Source organism: Dermacentor andersoni, chromosome 7 (assembly GCF_023375885.2).
Source record: "Dermacentor andersoni chromosome 7, qqDerAnde1_hic_scaffold, whole genome shotgun sequence".
NCBI lineage: Eukaryota > Metazoa > Arthropoda > Arachnida > Ixodida > Ixodidae > Dermacentor > Dermacentor andersoni.
The window spans coordinates 66,256,390-66,278,360 of record NC_092820.1 but is presented as its reverse complement, the minus strand read 5'-3'; the positions used below and the strand labels follow the sequence as shown (position 1 = coordinate 66,278,360).

The 21,971-nt window shown below is 45.7% G+C and overlaps 1 protein-coding gene across 14 annotated transcripts in view; it reads right to left on the bottom strand.

Annotated features, from left to right (window-relative positions):
* Positions 1 to 21,971, bottom strand: part of LOC126534369 (uncharacterized) — a 110,163-nt gene that overhangs the window by 23,806 nt on the left and 64,386 nt on the right. For 6 of the 14 annotated variants that reach the window (XR_011895692.1, XR_011895693.1, XR_008613310.1 and 3 more), the window contains 3 exons: positions 15,730 to 15,881; positions 13,009 to 13,082; positions 8,951 to 9,028 (listed from right to left, as the gene is read on the bottom strand). Coding sequence is in view for 7 of the 14 variants with exons in the window: in XM_055072835.1 (XP_054928810.1) it covers positions 8,951 to 9,028; positions 13,009 to 13,082; positions 15,730 to 15,881 (304 nt within the window). In the remaining 7 variants the exon portion in view is untranslated. Of the gene's footprint in view, positions 1 to 8,950; positions 9,029 to 13,002; positions 13,083 to 15,729; positions 15,882 to 20,037; positions 20,268 to 21,971 lie in introns of those variants that run through there. The other 8 variants (XR_011895694.1, XR_011895695.1, XR_011895691.1 and 5 more) reach the window with 7 other exon arrangements.

Here is a 21,971-nt window from a genome sequence, read left to right as displayed (position 1 = left end):
TCACTGGAGCCGGGATTTCCTGATATAAATACCTTCAAGGTCGAGCAACAAAAAGACAGAACTTTAGAACCACTGCTCATTACTGCAAGGCAATCAGCACCATCCACTCGTTTCTGTGTTCGTGATGGGGTTCTTTACAAAAAGAACTATTCTACTACAGGCCCACGATATCTTCTGGTGGTCCCGGAGAGTCTCCGTGTCTCCGTCTTGCGCGCTTGCATGACGATCCAACATCTGGACATTTGGGTTCTGCGCGAACTCTCTACCGCCTCCAAGAAAGGTTCTACTGGCCTAAAATGCGCCAGACGACCGCCCAGTATGTGTCCAGCTGCAGCGAGTGTCAACGTTATAAGCGTCCGACGAGTGCTCCTCCTGGTCAACTCCATCCAGTGCCACCCCCCAGCTCTCCCTTTGAGCAAGTTGGCATCGACCTCCTCGGTCCTTTCCCGCGTTCATCCGATGGGAATCGCTGGATTATCGTGTGTGCCGATCACTTGACACGCTACTGTGAGACAGCTGCAATACCATCGGCTACTGCAACCGAAGTGTGTATTTTTCTGCTGCGTTTTGTCATTCTCCGACATGGACCTCCCAGAGTCATCATCAGCGATCGTGGGCGGCAGTTCACTGCAGACGTGGTCGAAGAGATGCTTCGTCTATGTGCTTCAAGGTTTCGACATTCCACCCCGTATCATCCCCAAACAAATGGCCTTACGGAACGCACGAACAGAACTCTTACTAACATGCTGTCCATGTATGTCGAGTCAGATCATAAGAACTGGGACAGCGTGCTACCTTTCATTACGTACGCATTTAACACCTCAAAGCATGAAGTTACGGGCTACAGTCCCTTCTTTCTTCTCTACGCTCGTACGCCTCGTTATACACTAGACACTATCTTCCCGTTTTCCAGCCACGATAATCTTTGTATATCAGAGACAGTCTGTCTTGCTGAAGAAGCCCGACGATTTGCTTCGTTACGCACTCTTGTTTCACAAGACCGCTCGAAGGCACGCTGCGACCGCCGACGCCGACACGTGATATATGACCCTGGTGATTTAGTGTTGCTCTGGAAACCAACCAGGAAACGTGGACTATGTGAAAAACTGCTGGCCCACTATGTTGGACCCTATGTTATTACGGAGCGCATCAGCGAATTAACCTACCGCATAGCACGTCTCACATCAAATGGCCGACGGTCAGCAAAGACTGAACTTTCGCATGTCGCCCGTTTAAAGCCCTTTATTTCTCGACAGCCTGTTTGACTTGCCCGGCGGGCTTCGTCTGCGCGGAGGGAAATGTGACGCTCTTAGGTGCATAGTGGGTTCACGAATGTGACGCGCTTAGGTGCATAGTGGGTTCACGCCTCAACAAACAGTATGTGGGGGCACCGAAGGGTAGTGAACGAGGACGACGACGTGTGGCTGGCTGGCTGAGTCTCGACAGGCGCTCAGTTGACCAAGGCCATCGCTTCTAACTCTACCCGGCTTCAAAGTAACGCCTTTTGTGGGCGTAACAATATTTTAGTACGAGTAGTCGAATACTAGTGGCATAAATTATGATGAGGAGTGGCTTTGTCATTGGGCTAGTACCGGAATGTCACTGGGGGGTCTCAAATTGTGTCATGGATTTACATCAATTTGTCGGTTACTAAAGCTCTGTTCGTGATGATATTGACGCCTTAGACGTTCCAGAACATTGCTTTATCACTTTAACTTCACTTCACAGTAACCATAGTGTCCCTTTTAACGCAGCATTTCTTTTTTGAAAAGTGCCCAGATACTCTCGGTCCACCGCTGCTGATACGTAAGGGCAAGTTCCTCATGAAAGAGAGAAAGTTCACGATTAATACTTGAATAATGTGATTTATCATGTAGTGTTAGTACATTCTTTGATATTTTGCTTTGGAGTATATTCCAAGGAAACGAGGCAAGAATGACAGTGCGATCGCTAAGACCACTGACGTACGTAAGAGGAGGCATTTTATCGGGGTGGGGCGTTAAGATGAGGTCTACAATATTTGATGATTGTTGAGTTGTTCGCGTACGTCCAGTAACCAGTTGCGATAGACCGAAGAGCAAGCAAATGTTTAAAAATTCGCTAGCCATGTTTGTTTGTGCTAGAGATGACGCAACGTTACTCCAATCTATAGTTGGAATGTTGAAGTCCCCGAGTAACAGTATAGGGGGTGTTAAGATAAGCCTTTGCTGGTTCAAACAATGCATCGTGAAAAAACGAAAGAAAGGAGCTATCAGTGCTGGGTGGACTATAGCAACGGCCGATTAGCGTGCGCGATAAAGTAGCGTGGCAGCACGTCAATATCATTTTCAAAACAAAAGAGCACTTAAGTTGCCGCCACGAGTTTCATTGTACCTGCCTTTGCTAAAAATGTCAAACTCTGGTAGATCAGGAAGGATTTCGCAATCAAGTGTCGTGGAATTTAACCACGTTTCTGTTAGTACTACAGTGATAGTGGGCGACGATGAAGTGAGGCTGCATAACGAATCCCGTTTAGGCATCAGACTGCGAATGTTAGTATAGAGCAATCATATATTGGGTGCTTAATACCCAGAGTCGGCCTCAGTCGGCCTACTTATTATTATTGACTATATTTTGGCGCGTTGACGCCGAGGGGCGCCAACAAGCCAGCTGTGCTAGACGACGACGAAAGCGCGAGCAGTGGCACGAATCACTGCTGATGATGATCGTTTTTGCTCATGCAGATTTGTTGACGAACACAAGAAGTGAACGGAACGCTTGCCATAAACAGCTCCGCTGTAAAAAGTCGCAGTTTCGCATCGATTGCAGTAACAACTTAGTAGATAGCTATACGATTTAAAGATAATAGTTTTAACGGCTGTATAAACTTAGTGACATTCGCTTACTAACTAAATAACAAGCGTGGTGTCACATGGAAAGAAGCAAACATGAAAAAATCTTACTCGATGACCACAGAAAGTCGCTGTCAATACGCTGGAGTGTGGAAGCGGCATCAGGAGCGAGTGAAATTACCTTCGTGCTGCCTCTCGCTTCGACGCGAGCTGGGCTGCAAGAAAACAGCGCGAACGAAGCTATCGGCCCTCAGCCTATACTTGCTTCCCGTAGCAGACCGCTTTCAAGATAGGGCCCGCGCTGCCGCGCCATAAGCAGCAGCCACCAAGTGGAACGCATCGTCCTTCCCCTCTGCTGGTGCTTTGCGCGCGAAGGCAGACGGCGCGCTTCCTTCCTGCTTTCCTTCCTTGCGCTCGCCAGATAGAGCCGCCATCGTCGGCTCATGCTCGCACGCTGGCGATCCCACGTACAGCATACGACGCGCGGGGACGATGTTATCGCCCTTGGACTCTATATGGAGCATCACGGCGACGGCAGAAATTCATCTTGAGTCTCCATACAATTGATATCGCCATAAAAAAAGATTCGAAAGTGCGACGTAAAACAGAGGTACCATCATCACCCACCGTTCGTTGCAACGTTGGCCGGAAATTTCAACTCCCTTTGCATTAAGGCCCGGGACGGCTTACTTATGCATGTACAATCTTCACGTGCCATTCTAGCCGCTTCGACGTGTTATCTGTTTAACTCGCATGCCATATTAACTGTCTTACGTCGCATTTTCTCATCTCGTTTTTAATCTACTTTCGATATAAATTTCCCTATCTAACAATAAAGTTTCAGTTGGCAGTAAGCACTCGTCTTCGTCCTTTGCGTGCCCCTCTGTCCTAAGGATGGATAGTTGGGCGTGTTGGTTAAGCATGATCTGAAGTGAAGGCGCTAGAATGACGGAGGACAAAGAAGAAACACACACACACAGGGCGCCCTGTGTGTGCGTGTGTGTGTGTTTCTTCTTTGTCCTCCGTCATTTTAGCGCCTTCACTTCAGATCACCTCTGTCCTACTTCGCGCTACTCCGCTGAGTAGTGCAACTAATATGCGACCATTGATTCCTTTGAAGTTACGTTCAACCGTACTTGTTTTCACATGAGCTTAATAAATACTTGTTCTTTTTACAGCGAAGCTGTTTGTGCGTACCCTGTGCCGTCGTTGTGAGACTCCGCTAAAAATGGGCCACGTGACCTAGGGCGAGAGGAAAAGAAGAGCTCAACAGGTGGAAAGGGGCTGCACTGGCGCGAATCTTATACGTTTGTCACAGGGTGTGTTTTCGGCAATCGCGCCAGATGGGCATCGCGTTTATAGAGGATTAGTTTAATGCTGCCTCGAAAGAAACAAGCGTTATGCTGGCGGTTTCCGGCCAACGAAGAGTCTCCAGCGATTGAAACGCGACACTAAGAGCGCGCTAGCTGCCGCCTCTTCTTTTTCCAGGAAGAACTGCCGGCAGCCACTTCAATCGTCCAACTAATCCGCTAAGACTTGTTCCCATTACTGGCGCGCATAAAAGGGGCGGAGCAACCTGCACGCGAGAAAAAAATACAGCAAAACACAAGCAGAAACCTCACGCGCAAAAAAAAAATATATAAATAAAGATGGGGAGAGCCGCAAAAGAAAAGCACTCCTAAAGCATGCTCATCATGCGAAGTAAGTAAAAGCGAAAATGAGGTGAAACAGTGGTGAAATAAATGATTTATGATATATACTGCTTGCGAAATCTGATTTGCATGGTGTAATGGTGTAACACTCCCTGTAACTCTCACAAATTCACTGTTCGACCATCCTCATGGACTGGGAGGAGAGGTGATTTTGTTTTAGTTCATCTTTTTGCTGGTGTACTCTAATTGCCAAGCCCTACGGGTGTGCTATACATATTTCTAGCTGAATATTATAATTTGATAGTAATCCTGTTTCTTTGGCACGTGCAAATGAAAGCGTTTCGGCGGAACCCATCTGATGACAAACGTTGCACGAATGCCATTTTAATTGAAGCCCTGTAGAAACTTACTTAGATATGCATGTACGCAGCCCGGATTCACTCGAGCGTTTCTTTTAAAGCCCCTTAATCTACCAAAGTAGCGCCATTCTTATATCTTTCCGCCACTCTGCTATCCTCGGCGCTTACTCCTCGCCTCCTCCTGTCGCCCCAGCCTCCTCGGCTCCCCCATTGGCCAATCCGTGTCATGTGGAAGCACGCGCTGCGCACTTGTATGTTTTTTTTCTTTCCAGCACGCTCCGACCGCCATTGTCGACCCAGCGCGACCAAAGTATGCGCAAGGTGAATGATCGAGTGCGTTAGCGGACCAACTCAAGTGTGTTCGGGACGAGAACTTCATTGTGATATCGCACTGCTTCGCGCTTGGTTGCCGCAACCGACAAGGCGAGTGCGAGAGGCTTTTTTTTTCTTGACCATCTGGCGAGCGCAACACACAATGAAAATTGTAGACGCAAAGCATCGGGTGGGCTGACTGCAAGGAGATTGCAAAAAGCGCATGGCATTGTGAAGTGCCACGGTTCTTCACTACCGATTATTTTGAACCTAGTTCCCGCATGCCTCTTTAAAAAAAGTGCTTGCATATGTATCCATCCTTTGCGTGGTTTTTAGCGCGCTTAAGTTGACTATTTTCGAAGGTGCTCGCTTTGTTTCATAACAGTTCTGCCACGAAAGTGCTCACACCTGCAGCGGGCGTGTGACAGAGAAGCGAGTTTATTCAGGCAATTTTTTTTCAGCTCCACCGGAAGTTAGTATAATGTCCACGTTATTGTAAGGCTGACTAACGCTTACGAATGCAGTCGGTCAGCTTCAATGCCGCCCGAACGTGTTAATTTGGTTTGCAGCGTTTAACATATTTAACGTTCCGAAGGGACTGTGGCTGTAAGTGAAGTCGTAGTGGATGGTTCCGGATAACATTATTTAGGTCACGTGGGGATGCTTAACGTACACTTTGACCGTACAGTACAACGGCCGGTAAATTCCTCGTTGGCGTTTTTTAATTCACTCCGCACGGATGCGGTAGCGCTGCGTCACATGTTGGTGCCTGGACGTTATTGTATTTCTTTCATAGATTTTGATTACTATTTGTAACAACATGTCATTATTTCGTATTACTGGCGACGCCTGAACAACACCAAAGCGGCAACGAGAACACCAAAGCTCGAACCAGGTCTGGTCCTTGGGTTGGGGCTCGCCGAGACCTGTGCATTCCAGGGCGGCATAAGATCGGCTGTCCTCTGTAGCGTCGCGGACAACCAATTTTTTGCGCGAACACTCCGTGCGGTCCTGCGTTATATCACCTTAATCTTATAATCTCAGGTGCTCTCCTGAAGCCCGTGTTACCGCTTACATGTGCCCTTCGGGAGCGGTACTTCTAAAAGAAACATCTATTGTTGCGGTGACAAAAGCACCCCGCCGTGCGAAACGAAATTACGCAACACCAACGAAGCATAGCCCACGGGCCTCTTGCATTTTGCCTCGATCCCGGCTGCGGCAGGACGCGTCCTCGGTATTGGAGAGATGAGCAGCGGCTACTCGGACGTTTTGTGTACACGGTTATCATAGCAGAGGAATGCCGCAAAGGACCACCTAACGACGAACAGTTTTACTGCTTAATCTTAAGGTTTTTATCAGTCCGATTAAGTCAATGGCTATCGCAGGCTTCACATGCACCGGATGTTGCCTTCGATCCCTTGCGACGAATAATTTCGCCGTTGTTGATTAATAAGTGCGGTATGAGTTGCCGTCGAAGCTGCGCGTAGAGCAGTTATGTAAGTTGGCAGCCCACTTCACTGACAATAATTAGTGCATCTGTTGAAATTCGCTTTGCTAATTGATCTTTCCTTTTCTTTCGGGTTTTATTGCTAGTGCGAGCCTGAGAGCTCATGGGACGGTGTGTATTTGTGCTGTATACGTTCCTTATCTGCAAGACCGCGGTAAGAACCTTCATTAAACACATTTGAGGACTGTCTAGTTCTACAACCTTATTGTTCTCTCTGTGCCGGGACCCACCACGTGCCTTAACGGCTATGATGTGGTGCTGCTAAACACGAGATCGCAGCATCAAATCGCGGCCGCGGTGGTCGCAGTTCTATGGTGGCGCAATACAGAAACATCCGTGTCATGTGCTTTGGGGGCATGTTAAACGACCCCAGCTAGCCAAAATCAATACCAGCGCCCCCACTACGGCGTGGCTCACAATCAGATTGTGGGGTTGGCACGTAGAACCAAAGAATGAATTTTCTCTGTTGTCTGTCGTGTTCGATTGATAAGGACACTGATTCCCAGCGAAAACTTACAACGCAAAAGAACACAGACTCCCGCGCTATACATATCTAAAACTAGAGCATCAGCTAAGGTATTACTGATGCTAAGTGGGGGGGGGGGGGATTATTTTTCAAATCTCTGTTCATTTTTACCATGCCTTTCGTTCATGGCATCAAATTCTAGCCTCTTGCACCGTAATAGCAAAAGTAAATAAGAAATGGTTACATGTGCTGCGAAAAGTACCGGTACTTTGTTTACATTATTATTACCGTTTACGTGTGAAAACGTTGTTCATTGCCGCCAGAACCAGTGAATCAGCTACACATATCTGTAAAAGACTCAGAGCGGAAGATGCACAGTCGCTGGGCATTGCTGGGCCCAAGAGAATATTTCACGCGCTGGCCAAACAAAAGTATTCTGCAGGGACGTGAGTGAATCTACAAAACGACGTTCACATACTTTCAGCAGTCAGAAATTGAAACTCTGGTGTTTCGCGCGTGTTTGAGCACACCGCGGTTATGCGGCGCGCTTCGCCAACACGAACTCTCAACTTGTGGACGATTTACACCTTAACTAATGGTCCTTTTGTCTATTCCATTGCGCACTTACAACACGGCATTATTGGGGCAGTTACTGAGAGACGAAGCCAAATCTTTCCTCAAAAACTCCTCCGCAAGTCTGGAACAAAGTTTTCTGCGGATTGCCTCCACTAGCGTCTTAGCCGTCGTCTGCAGCGGCAAGGTCGGCATAGGCGATGCCACTGTCGACGCCGCGCGGAGCGGGGCAATGAGTGGAGGAGGAGGGAATTGGTTGGCGCTGCTTATAGACATTGAGGGTTTTATTCCCGTTGGTCCCCCTGCGCCATCTAGGAGCACCGCCGCGAAGTCTACGTGACACATTTGTGAATATGTATGCAAAAGAAAATGTGGGAACATTATGTGCTGCGGGTGTTATTTCGTCCAGCACTGCATAAAGATTAAATGCCTTTTTTTTAAGAACCGCTACCCCTTGGCATACAATGACTGACTCAAGTTGGTGACAAAAAGGTTCGTTAAACAGCCGCGCTGTCCAGTGCCACAAACCCAGTGACCCCTTTTGGCGTCAAAATCTTCTATCAAGAGTGGCATATACCCAGTGTTGTGACCTGAGTTGGATCGACGATTGGTTTGGAACCGGATGTTCTCAGCTCAGCAGCACAATGTTGTACGCATTGGATGATGTACTGCCAAGTTATGTCATTTTAAGGGAAAACGGTTAGAAACGTAGACACATATATATGTATAGGCAAGAACACAAGCAGAATAGTATGAAGCTACATTATGTTTTATTGTTATTTTCTTAAGGTTAGATAGTTCCGGTGCTACCTGTGAAGTAGGCGTGCCCTGCTGAGACCCTCGCTTCATAAGACGTTAAACTAAATAAATAAATAAATAAAGAAGTAAATAAATAAATAAATTTTAAGCAAGGTAGTTGTTTCAGCTACCGTTATCGCATATTCAACTAGTCGTTTCAGATGGCTACGGCAGCACTGCCCAGGTCGTTAAAGATATATTCGTAATTCTATTACAAGTATGCGCGTAGGACCGCTAATTTGGCTTCTATTTGTCAATTGAGACCACGTAAAGAAGCAATAACTCTTATTTCCACCAACAACATTTCGATCAGTGCCGGAGTGGTGTAAAAGAATGTCAAAATAATGTTTGTGCCTTAAAGTTCTATTAGCGTATGCGCTAAGAAAGATCTCGCCCGGTCTACTAGATAAATTTGTGAGCGATCTCAAGCGATGACATCGACTTGTTCTTACCTCTGTGCATCACAGTAAAAACGGCGCAGTGTTCCACTGGATGCCAGAAAACCAAAGTAAACCTCACGCCCGGTGTTCCTGAGAAAAAAGTTACAACATACGATTGTGCGAAGCGCTACACGGAAGCTAGATTTGCTTCTTGTGCTACGTTTAGTTTCTCGGTAAAAATAAAGTTTACTAAGCAAACATAGCTGCGAGCATGAGAAGAGAGCAAAGCTCTTCTTTTGGTAGGCACAAATGTTTGCGGCCTGCATATGATCAAGGACATGCTACTCTGCATAGGAGAGAATATGAAAATGGAACACTCCAGAGAAAAGTGGGAAAAACAAGCTGTGCGAATAAGTAATTTCGCAAATTAGAAAATGGTGACAATTCAAGCCTTCCTATATAAACAAATCTACCATAGTTAAAACTTTCTGGACAGGCCAATTTCTGAGAGGTATGAAAACAATGCATCCAAGACACATCTAGGATATTAGGTGCATCCTAGGACCTAGGATACAAGACCTAGGATCCTGCGTACAGTGGCGAATCACGTAGCTTGGCAAATCATGGTCATTGGGCCGTCAAGAGAAAGTTTCTCGTAGCGGCAAGTGGTATATTCAAGTGGTGGGCGCTTAAATAGTCTAAATCAGTAGGTCGCCCTTTGTGACAAAAATATTGCGGTGGTATCCATCTCGCGATGAATACCGACGTAATGCGATTAGTATTGAGCCAATGTAGCGTCACATCATACTGCCACCACTGGAAGGCTTCATGTGGCGTCACTACAGTGAAGCTTTGCGGTGGCGCTCCATCTAGACACGTTTCGACTGTTTGGCGGCAGAACGACGCCATGTGTCGGCATGTTGCCCTACGTCATCACGTATGACTCGCCGTTCTGTCAGCGATACACGGTATGGTCGCTGCCGCAGCGAGAGATAAGTCCCACTATCAATCTCGTTGCCTAGAGTCGACGGTTTGCCCAGGGAAGTTCTGTGGCAGTTATAAGCAGAACAAAATTTGTTAAGGAGCTGGAGAAAGCTCGGCATTGCGCCAGGTCCAACCAGTTGACGATGGCGTGATGAAAGACGTATATCGATAGATATAAATTTAGGGAGCTGTGGGAGAGAACTTTGTTCTCTAATAAGCAAACAAAATTATAAAAGCGGTGAAAGCTTCAAAAGACCCCACTTAATCAACAGATTACATTCGAAGGAAAGTAAGCTGGAACAGAAACTGGCTGCAAAATAAATAGGTCAGTGGCACAAGCATGGAGGTTCGTAATGGTGGCCAGTATCAGTGAACTAATGAAGTGGAAATCACGAAGACTAAAGTAGAATCAGACACGTTGGAACAGATAAAGAATGCCAGGGAAGATGCGTCAGTGTCAATTTAGATGAATTTGGCTTCGTAAAGGGAGGGAATCACACACAAGTGATGCCGGCATCACTTAATTTTGCGACGTCACATAGCGAATTGAAGAGAAGTCGATATTTGGACGTGAGCAGTGAATCACTGCTAGTTGAAGGGAATAAAAATTACAACATAAAGTATGATTGTGAGAATAGTAGGAAAGCACGATTAACTTTACTGTACAAAGCACTCCTTGAATCCCGTGTCTGGCGTTGCGCGCAACAACAGGCTCTATGAGCTGTACTTTGGTCTTGTGAAGAAATGGACCAAGCGCTATGAAGTTTCCAACCGAACGGCAGAGTTAATCGGCAATTACAGAGACGCTTCTGTAACTGCTCTTGTAGCAATGAGAGCAAATGTAGGGAACACCTTCCAGAGAAACTTTGACAACATATTTCAGAGATACAGAAGGGCTTGAGCTTCGAGATAATAGCACAGCTTTTGAGCCGGAAATTGAGCTACATTTGCGTGTCATATATAGAAAGACGTGAAGGCATAGGGAGAGCAAGCGACGATGGGGAGAAGGCGAGCGGTGGTCATGTGTTGGTTGAATATCTAGGTTAGATAGCAACTCGCCATGGGAAGCGTAAGGCAACGGGTGGCTGTAGACAGGCTTTGGTGAGTCGTCATGTGAATGGCGGTGGTACAAATGTGCGCGTCATGCCTAGGTATACTCCAGAAAGATCATATGGACAGAGTGTCGATGGTGCGTCAGGGTTTAATGGCTTGAACTAATGACAGCCTCCTTATTAATCCTTATTACCTCTCTAGTCATTGTAAGTGACTCCGTTGTACGTCGGCGAAGTTGTTACTTAAGGTGTATGGTCGAGCAAAATGCCTCCGTCACCTTCTTCAGTACCACCTATCGCATTGCCGGATTGAGGGACTAGCTTGCATCCTACGTGAGGAAAATTACTGAAAACTCGCAACGGTACATCCTAACGCACAATCGTTTTGATACGCCAGAGAAGAGAGGGGTCGTACAACGTAGGGAGTCGAACAACACACTAACCTTTCTGGCACATGAGGGAGACGGTTGACTAGGCATTGTTGACGGAGCTCGTCATAGGTATGACGAAAATCAGTAGGTTCTAGGGCAGGTGAAAACTATTCGTGATAGACATTACAAATGCGTCCTCATCAATGTTGCTTAGCACATATGTGATCTTTCCCGCCTCACGATTTGATGGATCGACATGTTTGGGCATGTCTACGCTATCTTGGTGATAACTTGGAAACTTTTCACCGGGATGCCACGCGCGACAACGCAGACACGGTAACACTCGTTGCTTATGAACCACAAGACGGCAAAGACTGCTACAGTTGCCTTAAATGCCGTCCAGCTCTGGATGTTGGCGACTGCGTCAAATAAAAAAGATTACCACCCAAGCACTCCGTATAGATGGTTAACCAGCGTAGCTGAAACGTACTGCCCCGTTGTTTATCACTGGGTTAATCTCGATGATTCAATAAACGACGGCTTGCTATGCTGTCGGATCCTCGGAACGCAGTTGCTGCTTGCGCATGGCTGCACTTGCCTGTTCTCGTGCCCGGCCTGCAGCAACAGCACATCAACGAGCTCATTCACGATTGTGCTCCCGGAGTTGCTGATCAAAAGCTACCTGTTGCTCCGGAGTAGGTATGATGCGCGCCTACCCATTTTGAAGCTGGAGATAAAGTGCTCCGACGGAGAGTAGCGACGTCACTACTGGCGTAGCCAATCTCTCGCATACGCATGGGGCTGCAATGGAGGAGTTTTCGGCGTACAGGAGACAGGCGAATCGACGGACGGACCAATCGGTTTGCCATATATCGCTTCGCTGTAAAAATTAGGTTGTGGAACTTGGTGTTGTGATTTGGTTCGCTGTGTCGACTAGCTCGCTCGGCCACGGCGGCCGAATTTCGATGGGGGTGAAATGCAAAAACGCCCGTGTACTGAGATTTAAGTATACGATAAAGAACTTCAGGTGGTCCAAGGTATTCAGGAGTCCCCCACTATGGCGCGCCTCAAAATTAGATCGTCGTTTTGGCACGTAAAACCCTATAATTTAATTTTTTCTCGCCCGCTTCTACGATCGCAACCAGTTTTGCAGGCTGTGATCCCCATTGCGGTAATAATGGTGGGATTACACTCATAGAGCGTGCACATGACGCTATGGTTCGGGGTGAAGGTGATGATGGGCCTCGTACTGTTATGAGCGGTCATTATGATGGGTCGCGTCCAGCTGCGCAACTCTAGGATTGTACAATACTCCACACCTCCACCAAACATTACGAAAGCTAACAAAGCACGTTTAAACGCAAGCTACAAGAAGCTAAATTCAGGATTTAGCAAAAAAAAAAACACATTGTCCAGCCTTGGACATATGCTTTGTGCTGGCAATGCAGCATCGTTGCGTATATCTTCGCTACTCTTCGCAACGCTTTGGAACGTCCAGGTGCATGCAGAATTCAATAGCTACAGCGCGTTTATGATACAAAAGCTGAAATAAAGCTTGATGTGTTAAGAATTTTTATAGATATAAATTGTGCACTGCTAATTTTATCTGTGCCTACTTACGTGCACTTTACTTCAGTTTAAAGTTACATTCTGCGGTGATACACTCAAGTTCTGCAGTTCCACGTGAACGACGCAGTGATGAGGCGCACTGTTTTACCTTTACCTTGTTTGCTTGTAACTACTAATATGGGTCCATCTCTGCCTTCAGCTATTGTTCCATACAACTGCCGACTCCTCCTGAAATAAATACGCTCATATTAAAATGATGTCACAGAACTAAACTCTGCAAGAAACATAAGTGTTGAAGTACACATTTTACGAAACTTCAATTTGCTAAATACTACTTCTTGTTAAACGCAGGTGTGCATACACCAGTGTTAATGTTTATACTCTATGGACGCCTGCACTGCTGACAAACAGTGTGAATGTAATTAGGGTAATCTGTCATGTTAAATGAAATAAATGAACCATCCTATAAGTTTAGGCAAGAAATTGAAGCAGAACTTAGGAGCCTGAGAAACGCTTATATTTTCTTGTGATGTTCGTGCAGTGTCGAAGGAATTGCTTAATACATCGCTTTGTAAGGGGACCATATAGTTTACAAACACGAATGATCACCTTTTAACGGCAGCCAAGAAGTTGCAATAAAAAAATTAATGGACTAAAGCAACCAACTGCTCAAAGAATCCTGGAATCAGGAGGTGCCCCAATTTACACTCAGCGTATGGAAATCATAAAGAACCTGGACAAAAGCCATCGGAGAGCATCTGTTACCCTCGCAATCAATAAAACATGTGATTCCCAGACTAAGCTTCCTACCCAGCTTGCAGGCAATGCATATTTTCTTTGGCGGGCTCGTGTTATGCACAGCCTACGAGAATGTCCAGGCTTGCTTTCTTGAAAGGCTGAATGCTTCTTTATTCGCGCCCACAAGCTAAGTAGCCATGGCAGCACCCAGGAGCTGGCACGGCGGCTTCCGAGTTAGGCAACCCTGGCGACATCACAAGAGCCATATTGTTCTTGGTTCTTGTTCGAAATGGAAGCAACTTTCTGAAGACAGATGGCTTGTTTCTTAGGGTAGACTACATCTTGTCCTGAGGACTTATGCGCCGACTACGGAGGGGAGAGGCTCGAAAGATTTCTTCGCAGGTCGGGGTGGGGCAGAGCTGCCCACCCTCCCGCAATGCCGAAGCGTATCTCCCCCTCATTCCCTGCGCCTCGATTTCTCATTCCAACGCTTGTCGCGCACATCTGAGGTTTCTTTTATGTTCCTAACTTTTCGCGTGTTAATTTCTTCAGTTTGTTAAAACATTCTTTTATTATAGATCCTGAAATTCCCCTGCTTTTTCTGAAATAATTTTTCTGTTTAATTTCTCCTAAATTCAATAGAGGCAAATTCACACTTAAGAGGAATTTCGCAAACAAACCATCATTTCTCTTGGTAACCCGGCTGCATGTCTTGAAGTATAAGTATTGCCATGGGAAAATATATGAATTAAAATACGTTGACAAGCATTCGACAGTGAGCTGCAGCACTGCCAAGATAGTAGAAAGGACAATCTTTACAATGTTTCTTTCCTCTCCCCCCCCCCCCCCCCCCCCGCCGCCATTGGCTTCTTTTTGACATTGCTCTCAGGTGGCTAAAAGATATGGCTTGGAGTGTGCCAAGAGCACGACGTCTGAGTACCTAGGAGATGAGGGAGGATCGATCGACGCTATGTCACAAGTAACGTCTGTCACTTATCGCATCTATTAGGGCTCGAGGTGGCGTTTCGGCCAGCAACACAAAAAGCCGATTGACGAGTACATCCGGTAGTAGGAAGGATGGAAATTGGTTTATTTTACGTCATTTATACGGGCCCCTATTACGGAAGCCCGCTCCATGTATGATCATATCAAATGCCTGAGTCCACATCAGGACACGTGAGCACGTCTCTCTGCTCCAAAGGTCTCCCATTTAAATACCGCCGTCTTCCCTAGGAGACTAGACTAGGGAATCTGATTACTTGGTTGCGGCCATTCACAATCGTTGTATGGGTCGGCGAAGCACGCCCTTGTTATCGCGTCCTTCTAACTCCGCCTCCTATGTTGCCCCTCTGCCCCTGCATATGGCGCAAGCGCGTAGCAATCTGGGCACCCGAGCTCAAAGCTGTTCCCAAGATAGCATTCGATGTTGGCAATTTTCTACAATTAGTTCAAGTTGTCAGGTTCAGGTAGAGGGGTCTTGTGTTGACTCGTCAACAGCCGGCGTCAGCACTGCGTCGACATCGGTATAGGCGCTAATGAATAGGGGAGGGGGGGTCGCCTCGTGGTAAACGTTTAAGGAATACTCATCGCCGTACTGAGACTTAAGACAGGACACGATAAGGGCCAGAGTATCCCGGAAGACGTCCTTCAGAAAGGCCTACGCTGAGAGACGGGGACCACAGAAGGGCTAGGTTATCCGCACTGAAGTAGGCGTCGCGGTGCCGGTGATGACCAATAACATATGCCGTGTCTGCAAAGCAGAGGGGCGAAGACGGAAAACGTGACGTGCCTTTTCTTCTGTAGCGATAGTTTCGCGAGCGTCTTCAGTCGGCAGTTCGGCCGGAGTCGGTAGAAGGTGTCCAAAGGGAGCGTTGGCTCGCGCCCATACAGAAGATAGAAGGGAGGATAGCCGGAGGTGTCATGACGTGATCATTTATACGTAAAGGTGACAAAGGATAGCGCACTGTTCCAGTCGTGCCGCCGAGAATAAACGTACATACAGATCATGTCAGTGATCGTGCTTTCAGACGTTCTTGCGAGATGAAAAGAGCGATTTAACTGCGCGATTTCAAACAAAGATACAAAAGTTATCTGTAGGGGACATGCCTTATCAACGCAGCTGTATGAACATACTTACCACGTGCGACCAACCTCGTAATGCTTAGTGAAGAAATAATTTGAGTGCCCCTGATTCCTTGCTTCGAGGTAAATGCACACGTGCTTATCTCCGTTAGTGCTGCTTTCATAACTGCGGTAACGGGTCCAGATTCTGTCATGGGTGGCCAGGTGCTAAATAGGGTGTAATGCCAATATCAAGGCGTTATAAACATCAAATTTTCAATACGTCTAGGAAAAAAGAAGGTATGTTAGTAATACTCAGGAATGTTCACGATAAAGTGAATATTTAAAGGAGACAACCGCATCAAATGTCTTGTCCAATGACTTTTACTGTTATATAGGACATAAGTAAGCACAGAAGAAAAAAATTCACGCAGGAACTCCTCTGGGCGTTAAGTATGCGTTAGCATTGTGCCATTTGCTCATCTTCACGAAGCCTGTTATCATTATTAATGCTATGAAACTTGATTCGACCAGCAGAAATCGTTATCCACTCTCATTGGTCGTTATGAACCTTATCGAACATGATCAAACCCTTTTCAACTCTTATTGGTCCTTATGAAGCTGTATGCTGGCGAAACTGTTCCAAACCCACCACTACAATTCCTGACGAGGGTATGACATGCTTTATTGATGGTTCAGATGCTTGTTTTGTTCTTGCTTGAAACATATGCTGTCCGGCGTGTTGTATAGGTAATTTCAATGAATGTATTCACTCATAACTGTATTTTGCTGAACGCTTGTAGTTCCTGTCTAATGTGGGTATCAGCCGTTGCATTGTTTTTGCTTGCTTGCAAGTTTATGAGCCATTGTACAGGGCGCGGGAGCCAGTGCATTCCAGAGAAATATGTCATTGCGTAGGCGTAGAAAAGCTTACGCATTCACAAAAAAAAAACAAGAACAGTAGATTGCAGTCTATAGCAGGTTTCGTGGCACAGCACGCAGCGTTACTGCTATCGCCACATACAAATATATCGTGACCGTTTCTTCACACTGCTCAGAAATCCGCACTGCTACCATACATCAACTTCATGGTTTATCTTACTGTGGCCGCACTCTTTATGATAATAAACTATGAGGGAAGATATTACAAAAATGAGGAGAATGTTACAGCGATAACCAACGCTTATCAAATCGGCGCCCCGGTTCGCTCCAGTATCTTATCTTATCTCTCTTATCTAATCTCTCTTATATCTCTTATCCGCAGCAGTAATTCGATATTATCGTTTTGTGTTGTTTAGCTCGACGATATGCGCGCGATCTTGTATAACATTCCCGCATTCCTGTAGAACAGATCGCGTCATCGTTTGCACCATATTTTTTTATAGGTAAAGCTTAACAGTGATCCTTGACATTGACCTGGAAATGGCAAAGGTGGCTAGGTAATTTCCGCGATAGACGTCGAACCGAACGAGTTCAGTTCCTATCGAACGAGTCCACGAACGAGTCCACATTCCTATCGCATGATAGGAACGTGGACCCTTCCTATAATGCGCTAGGAAGGGTCCAGCTGCTGGTCCTAAGCGAAACTACTTTTACGAATAGCTTGTGCAAGAATGACCTAATGGGTTTTATAGTGGTGATTAGCCGTTTACATTTACTTCAAGTCTACAAAATTTTATAAGCGAGAGGGTCTTATGTAATGCCTGCTGCCTTTGACCAAAAGAAGCGCCACGACAACTTGCGTTGGCACGTGAGCTACACCTAAAAAAGCAGAAGTTTGCTTCAGAGTTTCAGAAGAACAGCTTTCAGAGTTCCCACGCAAACGACAGGGCTAGGCGATGTAATTACCTGCATTAGAAATGGAACCAAGTGTATATGTATATACATATGTATATACATATGTATATATGTGTATATGTATATATATATATATATATATATATATATATATATATATATATATATATATATATATATATATATATATGTATATATATATATATATACATAATGGGTGTTTTATCTTAAGCTACATGGTTCGGTTAAAAGTAGGCACTGGATATATTGATTTCGCCAGCCAAGAGGGGAAAGGAAACAGTTATCTTCGCCAATGCCTCCGCCCCGTTGTCAGACTAAGCACCGCACGCCACAGCCGCGTCACGTCAGGGAGGAGCTTTGCGCCAATCCTAACTCTCTTGTATACGTAATGACGCAAACGGCAATAAATATTTGGTGTCGGATATGTCGGAGAGGCACGTTAGAAGAATACTTCCAACTGATACAGTGTAGAAACACGACTGCCTAATTTTTCAATGCAAAATGTGGCCAACAAAAACCATATTATTCAATTTTAGTTAATTGGGCTGCTGACATCAATAATTATTATCTCACTTTGTATCCCTCTGGCCCCATGACTTCCTTGCACGGGTGGTCTTCGCGTGCCTCCCAGTGCCTAATTTTGAGAAAACCATAAAGCTTAATTTTACAGACCCTGCATGCCAGATCTATTGCATTCACACGTCAATAAAGCAGAAACCTTTCGCTGGAGAGCGCTTACATCATTTATACTAACCATTTTATGCCAAGGCGAACATAGTTAATGTTACGTAGACCTCAACAAGAGGTCAGTCTACCGATGTCGCAGTAGGATTTCATGTTTTTATACACCCTGTGTCCAGTATTACAGGCGTGCATAGGAATGGTTTTGTCGAAACCTGCAGGAATGTTTTTCATTGTTGTTGCGCTAATTTTTAACTCTATGATGATATTCCTTGTAGTGACGTGGCAACATTCTCCCTTGTAAATACAATAGCTATAGTGTAGGTAAAACCCTCCGCATAACGGGACCCTGGGCGTCATGGCAGCGTGAGTTATCTTCCCTAAATTCCGTATTTGTATTTCGTTTTTAATTAGGTGTTAATTCATTGTTTAATTTGTTTGCAACTGCCTTAAACATGCTGACTCTTGTTGGTAGGGGTCGAAAAACATAAAGAAGCGTAGGGCGCTATGACCTAAAATTATTCCAAACTTTTTTATTGCGATTCTGCAATCAGCCCACCGCGACTGGTCAAACACTTTTTTGGACCACCCCCACTTCGCCTGTCTGTCACGCAACGTCACAAAAACCGCAATAGCTCCCCATCTGATATGACGTCTATACACTGATTATGCATAATTTGACCGAAGAAAACAAAAATAGTTATTTCTGATTCAACGCATTTAGCCATTATTCCTCGGCTATTGGTCAAAAGATTTCGGGCTGCACCCACTTCACCTGCCTCTCACGCGACGTCACAAAACCGCAAAAACTTACCGCGTCAAAGTGACGCGTAGGCGATAAAGATGCATTAATATGCCGAACAAAACTGAATTTTCTTCGAAATAGCCGCAGGCTGCCCTTGTTCCGAAATGAATAAAAGATGGCTGCTGCCGATCACTCTGGCACTGGCTACTCGCCCCTGCCGGAGAGCATGGGTTTATTTGCGTGTAATAAATCTTTTTGCGTAGCCGTGAAACGTTTTCGAGCACTTTCGGCACGTTTACGACCTCGTTCTGCCAACAATTCTTTGCTGAGGATCCATTTTAGCGTAATTCTTAAGCTTTCGTTGCATGCCGCCGCGATTGTAGACGAGCCACAGCAAGCTGAGTAAGAGAAAGCGGACCAATCGCAGTCGCCGGCACCACCCTCTTCATCCGGTTATCGATATTCAGTGCAGTGGCTCGGCCCCATCGAATCCCTCTCACACTTGAGCATGCTCCTCGCCTCTTGTGTGCCAATTAGATAAGGCAAACCGCTCAGTGCAGGCAATGTTATTCGTTTTTCAAGCAAACAAAAGTGACCTCCTGTAACAAGGGGAACATTTCATTGGTTTGTTCAGAAAGCCCTGCGGGTAACCACCCAATGCTTGCGTCAGCGGTTACGCAAATTTGACGTCAGGAGATTTAAATAAGAACATATTGTAATAGTTTTACGTTATGCGGCCCCTAATGTAAAGAAGTGCACAAAAAGCGCAATGCTTTAACTGCGAATAAAAGCGTAGATGTAATGTTAAGTTCGAGGAAGAGACATTGTCACCATTCCCAAGGCAATATCTAATGTCCTTTTCTTGAACTACAACAGACCGCATTGACAATTTAGATGGTCAACAGATAGCAAACGTAAATTTCTCAAGGGTACAGGAAGTGTGCTTTATTTATATTTCCACATTTAGGAATTAATCCGAAGGTGTCCGTCGCCACTTAAGTTTGCTAATCCGATCACTGCGATTTAGTCAGATGACCATATGTTTCACAGGTAGCTACACATCAGCCTGTTATTCGCATTTTCATTTATCCTTTGAATCAAAAGCACTTAAATATTTAATTCCATATCAGGAAGACTTACGCTCTTCAGATCATATATAGTGACAGTATCAGTTCCAACGGTCATGATAATAAACAAGGCAAACCTTGAAGGAGGCATTTTCATTTCACAAAGCTTACGGAGCCCTCCATACGAAAGCTCTGTCCAATAAAGTGAACGTTGGCGCATCTGGTGCATTTTTGTAACTGTTTTGCAAGCACACTTGTAGAAGAAATACTCGCCTTCTTTCAGGCACACTCACAAATTTAGATATCCTCAACGACCATAAGCCGCTGTTTAAACTATGGAGCTTTGTCCTGTCCTCTACAATGAATCGGAGCGCGGAGTTATCTAGAACGGTTGAACTGAAAATTCAAGAATAGTACTGTTTCTGGCAATGTTTCCGAGCTTGGTACACGTGCTGCAGCTGTGATATTATGAAACATGAACATAAATGCAAAAAGAGATCTTATGTCGTTATTATTTAACTTCTTATAAACAGAATATTTTCGTTCTCACAAATGTTATCCAACTGGTCAAACTTCGCTCAGTATTAATGGGAATGTTTCTCGTTTTCCTGTGGTTTGAGTTTTAGTATTACATGTAGCTCAGCCAAAAACTGTCAGTAAGTAGCGACTCCGGCATGCGTGTTGGTGTCGGTGATTTCTGAACCGCCTGATAACAATTAAAAATTACAGACCAATCTATCGAAATATAACTGATCACTACGCTCAATGCAGGGAGCTACATTCTGCGGGGTACATCTTTAAAAGGTTTTCAGAAATTGCAGATTTTGATTACACAGTCCCGACTGGTTATGGTGGATGACGTAGGGTAGTCAAGTCAACGGTCACCGGTACGCCACGAGGTAAAGCTTACCGGGCTTGTTGTCCTAGACGGCAAGTAACCATTGTTATAAGATTATTGATTTCGATGTTGCACATAACACTCAAGAACACTCTGTATAATGACGTGATGTTTTCAGCAGCTTACCAGCGCAGATAGGCAGATATACTGTGCAGATATCATTAGAAATAATAGAAATAATTGCATGAAAATTACAGCAGCGATATTATGGTTTTGTTGTCTTAAATTTATGATATCCTTCTGTACGCCACCCTAGCCAACGGTGCATTACTGCAAAGTACTATTGTACAGCACAGTGGCTATGAATGCGAAGTAATTGTTTATTTTTTTATGTTTCGTCTAAGGCTCCAGCTAATCCTGAGTTTTATAATCATGACCAGTTTCGTTCCTCCTGCTTAGGCCGCTGAGCCATCCTTGTTATTAAAATTAATTTCGCCTACCCTTGACACATTAAAACTAGTCTTTCATACTGTGGTCTCTGTTTCGCGGCCCTCAGACGGGAATGACCCAGATCACCGTGCGTGTTCAAGGACCCGAGCCCTGCGAGGTACGATCAGGCCAGCCGCGTATGCTACGTGGGCCCGGAGCTGACGCTCGTTCCGTTGCCACTGGGAATGAGACTGAGTGCCGTAAGGAGAAGCAGCCCAGAGTGCATGGAAGGCGTTTTTTCAACTGCTACTTTGGCGTTGACCAACTGCTGCACCCTTCTTGTGTCGTTCACATGAACCAGGGCTCCCGCAAATCAAGCGTGGCGCAACAATATAAATGAACGCTGTAACACGCCGTAACAGGGGAGGACGGCTTCCAACTGCCGCACCACCAGGGCAACATTCACTGAGCTTGGTGTAGCCTCCGAGGGCTACCCGGCGCAGTACGACCGCTCAAGTGAAGTGAGCCGCGTCTCCTTGGCGTAGCCTCCAGAACGGGAGCAGCGAATGGGTGTGCATCCGCCTCGCGTCCAGGACTTTCGGCAAGGCTGGGGAACAAGAGCAATTACCGAGAGAATCGTAATAAGGTACCTATCATTTCGCCGTCCGAAAGCTTTTCTCCGAGCTCCAGCTTCTGCGGTCGGCCAGTGCCGCCGGGGGAGAGGACACGTGGTTCCCCAC